Genomic DNA, 13649 nt, shown 5'->3' with positions numbered 1-13649 from the left:
TACTACTTCAGGGCGACATTGGAGCGACTTGCATTGACATTCATTATATGAAGTCCGTGCAAGTCACGGTGCACACGACTTCACAGGTCGCCCCCGAAGTCGTGCCGCGGTAATGTGAACCGGCACGAACTACTTCAGACAGTGACAAATCTGACTGATTTCTGTGCAAAATATGTCGACTCTATGGTTGTACAGTATGTTTTATTCTGCCCCTAACTGAGAATGTGTGTTGTTAACTGAGAATTGTTATGTTAATCTGTTTAAAAGCGGTAGGCAGATATCTGTATATTATAGCAGCATAAAACATTTTATGGACAATTGCATTTTAAATAACAGGTATTTGATTGTTAGCGGTTACTGAGTGATTCATGCATCATATGCAGCGTTATTATGTAATCTAAATTTTTATGAGTAGCAGGGCAGAGATTTAACCCTCATGTTCTTCTGCTACCAGTGAACTATAAATCCCCCTCACCACTGGCTGCTAAAATGCACCTAAACTAGTTTCTAAACAAATGTAGTGCAGCAGAGCATACATGGAGCTAGTAAAAGCAGATGTCAAATTGTTTTGTCCCAGAATTGTAACATTAATATTGCCAATGCGTTTGTGCACACAGAACCATAATGCGGGAACGTGTGGGGGTATATACATGCTGTAAGAGTTCAAGTCACTAAGCTGACAGAGCTAATTGAACTCAGCTTGTTTTATCCCATCATTCTTTTCCCTTAAATTCAGTTATAAGCAAAATGTTTCTTACATGTGCAACAGTTAATTTTTACATGACCGTTTAACTATTGAAAGCCTGTTTAATCCCTAGTTAATTTGAGGTCCTTTTTTTGGCCACTTGGAGCTGATATCTTTTGTGTAATTCTGAATAGAGCACACTTTATCGCACTCCACAATGATCGCCAGTCAGAAGGTAGCATTTTTTCAAGAACAAAATCCATATGATGTTTGCAAACAGTGCTTTGTAAAAAATACCACAAAAAGACTGTAATAGAACATGATTATGGTAAAGTCAATATATCTTACAGTAAAACCTTTGGAGAATAGAAAAAATACAATAGTACAATTTAGAAAATCACACATTTTTATTGAAAACTGTATGTTTGGAGTGAATTGACCCATTGCTTTATTGTACTGTATAGTCCCTTGGCATTTCTTAACAAGTTTGTCTCATCTCCATTTATAGTTTGGAATAAAAACAGTGCTGGAGACACAGGATGGGATCCTGCTTCTGACCAGAGCCGTGGACCCCACAGTCCCTGCCATGATGGTTGACGCTTTGAGACTGCTATCTGCTTTGTGCATTCTTCCCCAGCCTGAGGACATGTAAGCTTATGATTCAGATTTTTTGTATTTCCCTTTTATAGCGCTAGATGGTGCCAAAGGACAGCTTATTTTCTTTTCCTTTTGGTCTTCCAGGCAGTGTCAGCTGCTCTTATTGCATGCACTTGGGTAAATATGATTGAAGCAATAGGTACAACAGAAATGTTGACTTCAAAATTAAACCTAGTTTTATTAATGCTTCAGTGGAGACCAAATGACAGCATTGAGTTAGGGTTGCTACTTGCTACAGAATCATTTAATGCTTTTGAATGATAATAGAAAAATATGAAACAATAAGGTGTAAGGCAAAATTATTTTTAACCTTTTCCACTCAGGAACCAGATCAATCTATAAAACTTGATGGTAGGCCACATTGGGTGTGGAAAAGTTATCAGAGTAAGAGCCTATATCCCATTTTTAGACACTGTGTTTTTCTAAGGCTAAACTGTGCATATAATATTTTTTATATACTTTTTTTTTAAATCCGAAAATGGTTATTGTAAGACAAAAGACAAACAAAAAACCAGCAACATGACAGTCCAATACATATCATACAAAATACTTCTGCATGTTGCAGTGAATAACATAATCTTATAGAACCAAGCCTCCATTTTTCTAATCGGAATCAATAATGGCTTGTCACCTCCATGCCATCCGTCTACCATGTAAACCAGTAATATTAGTTCCTTATCAAGCGTTACCCCCATTATCCCATGCAATATTCAAGCCATAACCCAATCTTTGAGTTGTTTGTTCCTGTGGACCAAACTGTGCATATCTAAGTGCAGAAAATTTAAAGAGCACTTTACATATTACCAGAGGGAAGTGTGTTTAGAGTTTGAGCCATTGGCTTTGAAGTTTTGACCTTACCCTATCTTTTGGGCACTATAATAGCCCTCTGTGCCGCAAGTCCCTTGTGTTAGAAAATGTTCTCCTCCGTCTTTCTACTTCTGTGTGTGATGGTAGTCCTACCCTTTAAACAGCAACTCAGTGTCTCTAAAGATATCTGTCAGTTTCAAAGAGTAGTGTTCCTGCCATTCATAGCCTAAATTCAAGCTTCAAGCTGTCTAGTAGGCACCTCCAGGCATTTGCAAGTTGGAATGTTTATTCCTAGAACATAATGGGACCTTACGGTCATACTCTGCTATACAAATAGTCTGCTGTTGCCAACTCTACCCACCAGCTCTTGTTTACTGCACCATTTTGAAGTTTGGTCTTGCTAATCGGTACTAGTTCACCAGAGGCTGAAGTAACTGAGCATATCTGATGACTAGTAAGCAGGGGTCCTCTGGTGCCCTAGAAGTGCAGCAATCCAGTATGAAGAAATCTGAAGTTAAAGCTGAATTTCAGGCAAGAAAAACGTTAAACATATTTAACAGCCGCAAAGGATATAAATTCACTTGCCTGCACTTAAATGTCTTTGCAAACCTGGATATAACCTTGTAAAAGTAGCAGTGACATCACTGTGCTGTACATAGTCTTTGCAGGGAACAGAGCCTTGGGAGGGGCTCATCAGGCTACCTTCAGAAACCCACAGGAATAGCTGGAGGAAAGACCAGCCACCCTGCACAAGTACAGAGCAGCAGTGACAGGTCTTTATTACAGGAAGCTCCTGCACAGACATAGTTTCACACTGGCGGACTGTACAGATCTTGAAGAAATCCTCAAAGCACACCAAGATTCAAAAAAGCACACATGACCCCATTACTTGGATATTTGCTTTTCCTTGAGTTTAGCTTGTAGACATCGTTGTAGACAAGTGGTTAAATCATGATCACAGCTGCTTGCCTGATCACACAATCTGTGTTTGAATAGTTGCATTGGAGGGCAGGGGCCCCCAATATTTTCATGAAGAGGACCCATCACCTGCCCAAATTATCACATAAGGTGTCTTGTTGGCTCCCCTGTGATCACAATAAAGATAAAAAAAAATAAATAAAAACTGTAGAGGAAAAAAAAAATGTATTCAATAAAAAGAATAATAATAATAATAAAAAAAATGAAAGCACCCCTGTCACTCCTGAACTTATCGCATATTAAAAGTAAAGCGTAGGTCGAGCACATGTAAACCTCAATTGTGCCTCACATGGAGCATGCAAGGTACCATTATGAATGTCGGAATGAGAGCAATAATTCTAGGACCATTGTTCATGATTACCTCTAAACTGACTTTTTAAAGTGTCGCCTTTGGAAAAATTTTATGATTCCACTTAATACTTGACATGTTTGTTATCTATGTATTCGACCTGACTCAACCCCATCTTTTATAGTTTACCAAAAATTGGGTCTAATATTGTGTTTATTTGCACTAATATCTAGTCTAGTATATTTTTTCCTGAAAATATGCATTTGATAAATAACTGCAAATATAGTACAACTCCAAAATATTGCAACTTCCACTATTTTATCCTCCAGGGTGAAAATATTTCTTTTTACTAACCACTAGATTTATTATACGCATTTACTAGGTTTACAATAATTTCTACCAAAAACACAGATTTTACCAAGTGGCTACTCCTATGGGCAGTCTGAGGTGGTATACATCACCCTCTCTGCTATAGGCCTTCAGCTTTTTTTTCTACCTAGTTAGGACCTAATTTCCTGCTGGGATCTCTGGTCCTGGCAATTTTTTCCTTTTTCAATGGCTTTTTTTTCTCCTGTTTTTTTCCTGTGAGAAATACAATCAACTGCTGGACTGGGCCACAGGCTGGATATCTAGATCCCGTGGTCCCCCCAGTCTGCAGACCACAGCTCCATGCTAAGTCTGCCACAGTATAGCCCCATTGGACGGGCTGGCCTGCGAGTTAAATGGCTCACGAGGTCGTATACGACTGGGTCTTGGCCTTAGTCGCAGTGTTCCTCCTGGCCGACAGCCCCTCCTTTGGCGGCTGGGCTTTACGACTTGGGGGGGTGCATGCTGCTACTAGTAGTCAGGTGCCTGGATCCCCCCTCTTCATGATGGATGGTGTTTGGGCTCCAGGGATCCCTCCTGGGTCCCTGAAAGCCTTGTGGAGCCGCGTGGGGTAGCAATTTTGCCATAGCCAGCGCCATTTCTTTGGGGCCTATGTGTTTCTAATGGCCAGGCAAACATGTTTGTGTAGTACAACGGCCATGTTTGGTTGGTCCGGCGGGCTTGCAGAGCAGCGGTCATGACAGTGCAGCCTCTGGGCAGTGATTTTGGCTGTGGGAGCGCCTCCTTTTCTCCTGATGTTGACTCCTGGGTTTTTCCTTCCCCTTGGAAGCTGCATGTGGAGCAGAGCTATCTCTCGAGACTGGTGCTACTCTGGTGGGGTGGTGAGTCTGGGGGGGGGGGGGGTGCCTCCCTCTCTGGTCCCTCCCTCTCTTTGCTGCAGGTTGTGTGGTGCTCTGCTTGCTGGTGACCCAGTGGTGCTACCTGCACATTGAGGGTGTCCCATAGCGGTGCTAGACATTTTCTGTTGTGGGCCCCCCTTTTTGCTTATGGAGTCTCATGAGCATGTTTCTCCACCTGACCCTCTCTGAGGCTACAGGCTCCTCAGGTTCCAAGCCCCTCATTGATGCACTGACGGAGGTACTGAAGTCCTTTGATTCCTGGGTGGAGGTGGCTTTTGTGCGGCGGACTAGCAAAAAGTGTCCCTCGCCTTCCCGTTTCATTTGTCTTGTCAGATCCTGAATCTGACTCGCTTCCTGATTTAACAGATAGTGAGGATGATTCCTCTACACCTGTAGCTGCGCATGGGAAGGCACTGATTGACACACTGATTACATCTGTGTGGTAAACTTTAAAAATGGAGGATGCAGCTGAGGCTGTGGCGGAGCTGCCTGTCCCCTTTGGCACCCACAAGCTGTCTCGCATGGCAAACGTGTTTCCTTATCGCTCCTATTTTGACAAATTTGTCTATAAAGAATGGGTGCGTCCAAAGGGCCCTTTGTGGTACGTAAACACTTTGCTGTGTGGTATCTCTTTATGGAGTCATTCCTCAAAAAGTGGACTGTTTCTCCAGTGGTGGACCCCCCTGTCTCCAGGTTGAACAATGAAACCATGATTCCGGTAGAGGAATCTCTGGCTTTTAAAGATCCCGCTCTATTCACTATTCAAGATATGTTCACTATTGCTGGCTCAGGGCTTGGGCCAGTCCTGGCCATTGTCCTGGTGTCGCAGACACTACCTGAGTGGGCTAAGCTATTGCGCTGTGATCTGGAGGGTGAGCAGATTCCCCCTGCCTTTTCTGAGTTGGTGGACCAGTTGGTCCAGGGACTGCAGTCTGTCTGTGATGCCTCTTTGTGTTGGTCTGCGGACCAGACTTCTAAAAAAGCTCTGACTGATTTACCCATTCAAGGTGATCGCCTGTTTGGGGCTACCCTGGATGATCATTAAGAGTCTCACAGGGGGGAAGAATACCTTTCTTCCACATTCTGGGAAGGGGAAAGAAGCTTTTTTGTCCCTCAGGGTCAGGGACAAGGGTTCAAAACCTTTCAAGGCCTCCTCGGGAGGCTCCAAGCGGCCCTGGTCTGGCAAGCCGAGAGTAGGACTCTCTAGACCCACAGACAAGGCTCCTTCAGCATGAAGGTGCGTCTTCACCAGTGTCTGCAGTGGGGGGATGTCTTTGCTGGTTTCCATGCCCGTGGACCTCCTTGGAAAATGACAAATGGGTCCATGAAGTGATACTGTCCGGTTACAAGATAGTTTTGTATAAATACATATCTCAACCCATGTGAGGTAATGATTGCCACCATCCCATAATTGCACAAAATTTGTAGAAAAAGTTCTCCTCTAGGTGGGATTTTAAGGGCAATGAAAAATGAATAATATAAAATCAATCAAAATTTTATTTTACATCACAAAAAACATATGATAAAAAGTGGTAGAGCACAATAAACCCCAAGTGAAGGGAAGATCCAACACGTTTCAAAGTGTGATATGAACTTCTATTTCTAGTTCTATTCTTCATCAGGGACTGTTCCTATCTCTATAATGGAGAATAACAAAGTTACATGATTTATATATCTACATATAGACACGTGAGATTACATTGCAAACAAGTGCGGATGCAATACTGCCACTGACAACAAGGAGAGAAAAAAAACAAAAAACATCCTTCCTCAATAAAGCAATATAGTGATGTTTGACCAAAAAGCATGTATCTCCAAGGATATCAAGGACATCATCAGTCGGACTGATCCCAAACCTGCCTGTAGGACCGCGGGATCTGTGATTTGGATCCCAAAATAACAAACGGTGCCCACTATATAAACAAATAAGAATTCTAAGTATATGTTTCCCCGGACGTGTCAGAAACCTAAACACATCTATATGGGGTGTACACACTCGTATCCAAACAATCGGTAGCAAATATTTTATAAAAAATAATAGTAAAAAAATTACAATAATAATTAGTCAAAACAGAGGGAAAGAGGGGGAGATAACTTTCCCATCCTAAGAGCCATTAAGCATAAATATATAGGGGCCATACAAAAGGGGGGGGGGGGCTCTGGTAATGTCCCATATATGATAAGATACTTACATTCCCACCTCCAAAGACAAGAGGGATATTGGGGATATTCAAAAAAGGTGCAAACAAGGATGTTGATAGTGAAAAAGTAAATAATATTAAACAAAGAGTAAGACTCGAGGAATGGCGCCGATCACGGACCTTGATGTCCTCACATAGGGCGCCGGCGCGGGAAGCCGCGCCGGACACACCCCTCAACCCGGAAGTGACATCATTGAATGACGCGGCCCGGACAAGGCAGCCGGAAGTGGAGGACCGAACTGATGTCTCAGAAGAGAGACATCCACCGATCAACACACTGGGGGCCGAAGAAGACCAATGGCCGCCGGGACGAGTGACTGCCCAGAATCCGGGGAAGGAGGATTACTCCACCCCGGAAAACAAAGGCAGATGACCACCTCTCTCCCAAATAGAAGAAAAGGGAAAGAGGGGGACACAATCACCCGTGCCGGACAGGAAGGATAAAGGGGTAAAAAAACACTCAAAAGACCAGAGATGGCCAAGAGGAGACAAAAAGTGTATGTATGTATGTGTGTATATGTGTGTTATATATATATATATATATATATATATATATATATATATATATATATATATATATATATATATATATATATATATATATATATATATATATATATATCTCGGGGAAGGATTTGAAGAAAAACAGACAAGAAAAGAATATAAATATAGAAAAATGGTAAAAACAAAAAAACAAAAAATAAATGAAGAAATAATAGTGAAAGACAGGTATTAAAAAAACAAAACCTTGAGTGGTCAGTGCAAAGTATATACATCCACAAATGCATGAACGTGTAAGCCTGAAAGAATGGAAAAAATGGCTAAGAGAACCCCACATATTATGCAGACATTCACATGTAACAATAATCATACAAAGACAATATAAAAGACAGTAAATACAAAAATGTATGTACAGTAAACCTGTTGTAAAAAACAAAAACAAGATAGTTTTGTTCTTGCCCACTGGAAAGATTTTTCCCTTTCAATGTGCGTCTGTTCCCGGACTGGTTGCAAGCTCTCTTTGGGACTGTGCAAGACCTGTTGCTTCAGGGTGTGATTATCCCGGTTCTGGTATCGGAACGGTTTTCAGGGTTTTTATTCAAACCTTTTCACAGTTCCAAAGGAGGAGGGCAAGGTGCGTCCAGTTCTGGACCTCAAGGCCCTGAACTGCTTTGTGCGGATGCATAAGTTCAGACTGGAGTCCATTTGCACAGTGGTGGCATCCCTTCATTACAAGGACTTTCTTGCTACTATCGACCTAAAGGATGCTTACCTGCACATTCCAATAAGTGTCCGACACCAGTGCTTCTTGGGTCTTCACAAAAGTGTTGGCCCTGGTTCTAGCATTGCTCGGTCGGTGGGGTATTTTAGGTACTGGGCTACCTGGACGACCTACTCTTGCGAGCGGAGTCCTCTGCTGCCCGGATGGATGATGTAGAGATCACGATACAGACCCTGAAAGAGTTTGGTTGGCTTCTAAACCAGAAGTCTGCTCTGATTCCATCCAGAACATTGGATTATCTGGGTCTGACTCTGGATTCAACTCTAGCCAGAGTGTTTTTTCCTCTGGACGAACCAGAAGTTGTGTTTATCTACTGCTGTCCAGCAGGTGGTCCTCCCTCCAGACTTTCATGCGGGTGCTGGGCCTGATGGTATCTACCTTCAAAGCGGTTCTGTTTGCACAGTTCCATACGAGGTCCCTTCAAAGGGAGATCCTGGTGAAATGGGACAAGTGTCCGAGGTCTCTGGACATTTCCATTCGGCTAAGCCGGGAAACCAGTGGGTCCCTGGTCTGGTGGCTTCTCTCTGGCTCTTCAACAGGGCAAATCCTTTCTCCCTTTGTTATGGACAGTGGTCACCACGGTTGCCAGTCTGTCCAGGTGGGGAGGTGTCCAGGTGGGGAGTTATCCTGGGACTGAGCTCCACTCAGGGTTGTTGGACGCTGGAGGAATACAGACTACTGATCAAGGTCATGGAACATTGGGCGATCAGGCTGTGCCTGGATCACTAGACAGATCGACTCCAGGGCCTCCCGGTACGGATCCAGTCATACAATACCACGGCGGTGGCCTATGTCAATCACCAGGGTGGAGCAAAGAGTGTGTTGGCTGCCCTGGAAGTAGCCAGCATCCTCTGGTGGGCAGTACGCTTCGTTCCGGCCTTTTCTGCTGTACACATTCCAGGAGTATGAAAATAGCAGGCGGACTATCTCAATCGGCAGGCTTTGGACCAAGGTGAGTGGTTCCTTCACCCGGACGTGTTTCATCAGATATGTCTCCAGTGGGGCACTACCGACGAGGTGAATCTTTTGGCGTCCCAGCTCAACAGAAATGTACTGAGGTTTGTGACAAGGTCTCGGGATCCTCTGGCAGATGCCACAGACACTCTGGTGGTGCAGGATTGAGGGCCAAAGGAATTCCGGTCATTCTGGTGGCCCTGGACTGGCCTCACCAGTCTTGGTACCCTGACTTAGTGTGATTGATCGCCGACTTCCCTTGGTGGCTGCCTCTCAGGAAGGACCCGCTGTCCCAAGGGCCAATCTTCCATCCTGCTTCACAGTTGTTATCTTTGATGGCCTTGCTGTTGAAAGCCAGGTGCTGAAGGATAGGGGTTTACCTGGGTCATTGATTCCGACACTGCTGAAGGCTAGGAAGTCTACCTCTAGAAAGATCTACCATCATACGTGGAAATCATACATTTCGTGGTAAGAGACGCTTGGAGTTCACCCTCGTTCTTTTTCGATAGCTCCGATTTTGACCTACATTCAACAAGGCTACCAAAACCAAAAAGGAAATTCCCCTAGGGGGTGGGACTTTTTAGGCACCAATCAAATTGTATAAATAACAAACCAATTTGTATAAAAGTTAAATACTTTATTGAATGATACAGAAGAAATAAAAACAGGAAGGCAAGCTAAAACATATTGCACATAAGACAGTCAAACTCAATACCACATAACCCCCGGGCTGTGACCCGACGCGTTTCGGAGTCTCTTGGGCTCCTTCCTCAGGGGTGCCCTTAGAGGGTGGTCTGTGGGTAATCAATGCATAACATATTAATTCCAACATTATATATATATATATATATATATATATAGTTGCAATACATTTGAACAAAGAGTTTGAATAACAACTTACATAGTTCACTGTGATGATGAGCATAGGTAGCCTGCCTGGCGATTAAAAACAAATGGGCAGCATATCACTGTTATCCATCAGGGGTGCCGTATTACACGATGTTCTAGGTATAAGCCAAGAATCTTAGCTCTTGAGGTGTTCAAGATTTTAGTGCTGACCAGTCTTGATAAGAGACTGGGTAGGGGCAGCTGGAACCTCAAATGACAGCAAATCTGCTGGGCAAAAATCGCATAATTATTGCAGGGTCCAATCAAAAAAGACCAAGCATGTACAGGGTGTCCAAAAAATGGTCTTCAGCCCACCATATCTCTTATATGAAATCAAGAAAAAAGGGGTTATAGCCCATATTAGATCAAAAATAAGATAAATGAGCAGTAAAAAACAAAATATCCATATAGATGTATCATGCTAGGTATTATGACCATAGCCAGACGTACAAATCCCTTTAGAAGATGGTAAAGGCTAAAGAGTCCCATTGGGCACCGTGCATAGATCAAAAAGTCATAACACTGATCGAATAGATCAGCAGTCTTTAGATAACAATAACTGGAAAGCGTGGTCCTTTTCTTACCTTAAAGACAGCTATGAGTTGTTCACGGAGGATAAGAGTCTTCACAAGACCTGTGTGTCCGGCAAAAGAGCAAGTAGCTCTGACGCCAGACACACAGGGTTTAAAAAGCGTGGCAATCAGCTGAGAGGTAAATCAGCTGGATTACCTGCATTCAGCTGATAGCCGTCAGAGGTTCCCTGGAACGTACGGGCCGGACACGCCCCCAACCCGGATATCCGGCGGAAGCGTGAGCGGCCGATGCGTTCCACCGACACGGAAGCATCACTAGCCTGCGTGAGCTGCAAACTAGTGTACTAGACAGACACTGCCGACCTCTGTAAGAGGTCGGGATGGAGACGTGAATGCCTATATCTGCGGGCGCCAAAAAGTGGCATCCGCCTTTCCGTGCCGGGCTGATCCTACAAACATGCACTAACAAGGGCAATAATTGTCTTAAGCATTGAAAAGACTGAACATAATTAGAAAAGGTTTAGAGCTTCACTGTGAATTAGGAACCAGAGAATTAGAGTGTTTAAAACAAAAACAACTCCTTCATAGTTCCCAGTGTATATAGAATGTTCCAAGATCTCTGTAAGTAGATTGGAACACTATTCTTTCTCTAATATAAAGAACACGGGAACCGGACTTAGCTCCTGATGGAATGGCTTAAACATATGCTGAACCATTTGTGTACAAAAGTGCTAGAATTTGAAGGCAAAAAAATATAAAGATAACACAACACATATACAGATAATTTTGACATAACATAATAATACAACAATTAATGCTGTACAAAAAAATACATGACATAGATAAAGACATTGTATCACAAAAAAAAAGGGGGGGAGGGAAGGGACCAAGGAAAGGGAAAAGGGGAGAAGGAAGAGAGGACGTTTGTCATAACATTCATCTGCCGGCAGGGCATCCTCAAAGTACCCCTTCGAGGTATGGGTTTTTTAACAAAGTAAGGGGCATGGTGTTGTATTATCTTTCCATGCCTCCAGACGTGAATCCTTCAAGAAAAGGTCTGAATGATACAAGGTCATTCAGTCCAGGTGGCTCAGTAGCCTTTAAACGATAGATCCAACGTAACTCCATTTGGAGGAGGGTCTTATTCCAGTCCCCTCCTCTGGGGTTAGGATGGAATCTATCGAGTATTAGAAATTTGATTTTTGGGAATTTGTCAGGGTGGATCAGAGCAGCGTGGCGCCCCAATGGGAGGTCTGGATTGCGTGTCTGTATACTTTTAATGTGTCTACATGCTCGCTTTGTAAACTCGAGCTTTGTTTTGCCAACATAAAAACAACCGCACCCACAGAGGAGTAGGTATACCACCCCGTGGGTGCGGCAGTTGGCGAAATGTTGCGGCCTAAACATTTGGCCGTTGGGTAATATGGGGTTTTTTATCGTATGCATATATCTACAATACCTGCATGTACCACACATATAGGTTCCTTTTACCTTACAATGATCTTTTCCTTTTTGGGCCAAAAATTCACTTTGCACAAGTTGGTCCCTTAATGCGGGGACCTTCCTGTACGTGAACTGAGGGTATGCTGTGACATGTTTACCCAGAATGGGGTCAAGAGAAAGCATATGCCAGTATCTCGTTACGATCTTTTTGATTTCGGGGTGTTGTTCCGAGTATTTTGTTATAATTCTGAGATTGTTCTCAGCGGATTTCAGAGTTTTTGGTGCTAACAGTAATGCTCTGTCACTCAACAGAGCCTTCTTATAAGCTTTTTTAAGGGTGGATTTCGTATATCCTCTCTTGAGGAGTCTCTGTTGAAGATCGTCAGCAGCTTTTTGGAACTGCACCAAATCGGTACAGTTCCTCCTGGCCCTGAGATACTGGCTATATGGAATTCACCGAACCAAATTCTAGGGGTGAAAACTAGAGGCATGTAATATGGTGTTTCCAGCAGTGGGCTTCCGAAAAAGCCCACTCTGGAGAACACCATCCATGCCTCTATAGATTTCCACATCAAGGAAGGTTACCTGTTGTAGGTCACAGTTCATTGTGAAATTTAAGCCAAACTCGTTTTTGTTCATCCTGTCCATCCATCTGTCCAACAGGTCTCGTGGACCATGCCATAACATAAAAATGTCATCGATGCATCGGACCCACATAAAGATGTGGTCCGTATACATCGAGGTTTCATCACAGTCAAGAAGAGCGTGTTCCCACTCCCCCAGGTACAGATTGGCGTAGGATGGGGCACAACAAGTGCCCATCGCTACGCCCTGCACCTGGAGGTAGTGGGAACCGTTGAATGTGAATACATTATGAAAAAGAATGAACTGAAGGACGGACAAGATGAACTCCCCATATGCGTCAAAAGTAGAGCCACGTGTTAGTATACGTCTAACTGCCGCAAGTCCTCGTTCGTGCGGGATAGAACTGTATAGTGCCTCAACATCAATTGTTACTAAAAGGCAATTTTCTGGAACAGTTACATCTTGAATTTTTTGCAGGAAGTGTATTGTGTCCCGCACGAACGAGGGTAGGGCAGTTACAAAAGGTTTCAAAAAGGCATCCACCAATTTACTTGCATTATCCGTGATTGAGCCGATCCCCGAGATAATTGGACGCCCTGGTGGATTCATGGCGTCTTTATGTATCTTGGGGAGGGCGTAGAACGTTGGGGTAACTGGAAAGGCCGTGCGGACATATTCCCAAGTATGTTTGGGGATCACTGTGTTGAGGTATGCTGAATCAACCAGGTTGTAGAACTCTAGCTGATATTTGTGAACAATATCAGCCGGAATCTTCCTATACCAGTTGAGGTTTCTAAGAATCCTTAACCACTTCCATACCGAGTCATGTAAAATGACGTCGGCAAAGTGGTTGTCTAGATCCGGGCCGCCGTCATATGACGTCGGCCCGTTCTAGCTGCTACTGCGCGCCCCCGGCGGCGCGCAGCGGCGCGATCAGGGATGAGGCTCGTCCCTCGGACATAGCCCATCACTGATCAAGGTAAACAGCCAATAGAAATTGGCTGTTTACCACGTGATCGGCTGTGTCAATCACAGCCGATCACATGAGCGGCTCCAGCACGAGCCGCTCGTTCTCTCTGCAATGCGCGCCCCCGGGGGCGCGCAGAGCAGCGATCGGGGAC

At 43.9% G+C, this 13649-nt stretch overlaps 1 protein-coding gene across 1 annotated transcript in view; it reads left to right on the top strand.

Annotated features, from left to right (window-relative positions):
* DIAPH1 (diaphanous related formin 1) overlaps positions 1–13649 on the top strand; it is a 533606-nt gene that overhangs the window by 176678 nt on the left and 343279 nt on the right. Inside the window, exon 8 of the mRNA XM_082252909.1 lies at positions 1194–1333. Within this exon, the coding sequence (XP_082109035.1) occupies positions 1194–1333 (140 nt within the window). The remainder of the gene's footprint in view (positions 1–1193; positions 1334–13649) is intronic.

Source organism: Pelophylax lessonae (genome assembly GCF_965119305.1).
Source record: "Pelophylax lessonae genome assembly, chromosome: 4".
Classification (NCBI taxonomy): domain Eukaryota; kingdom Metazoa; phylum Chordata; class Amphibia; order Anura; family Ranidae; genus Pelophylax; species Pelophylax lessonae.
Note: the sequence above shows the minus strand (reverse complement) of the source record. Positions and strands in the feature narration are given on the sequence as shown.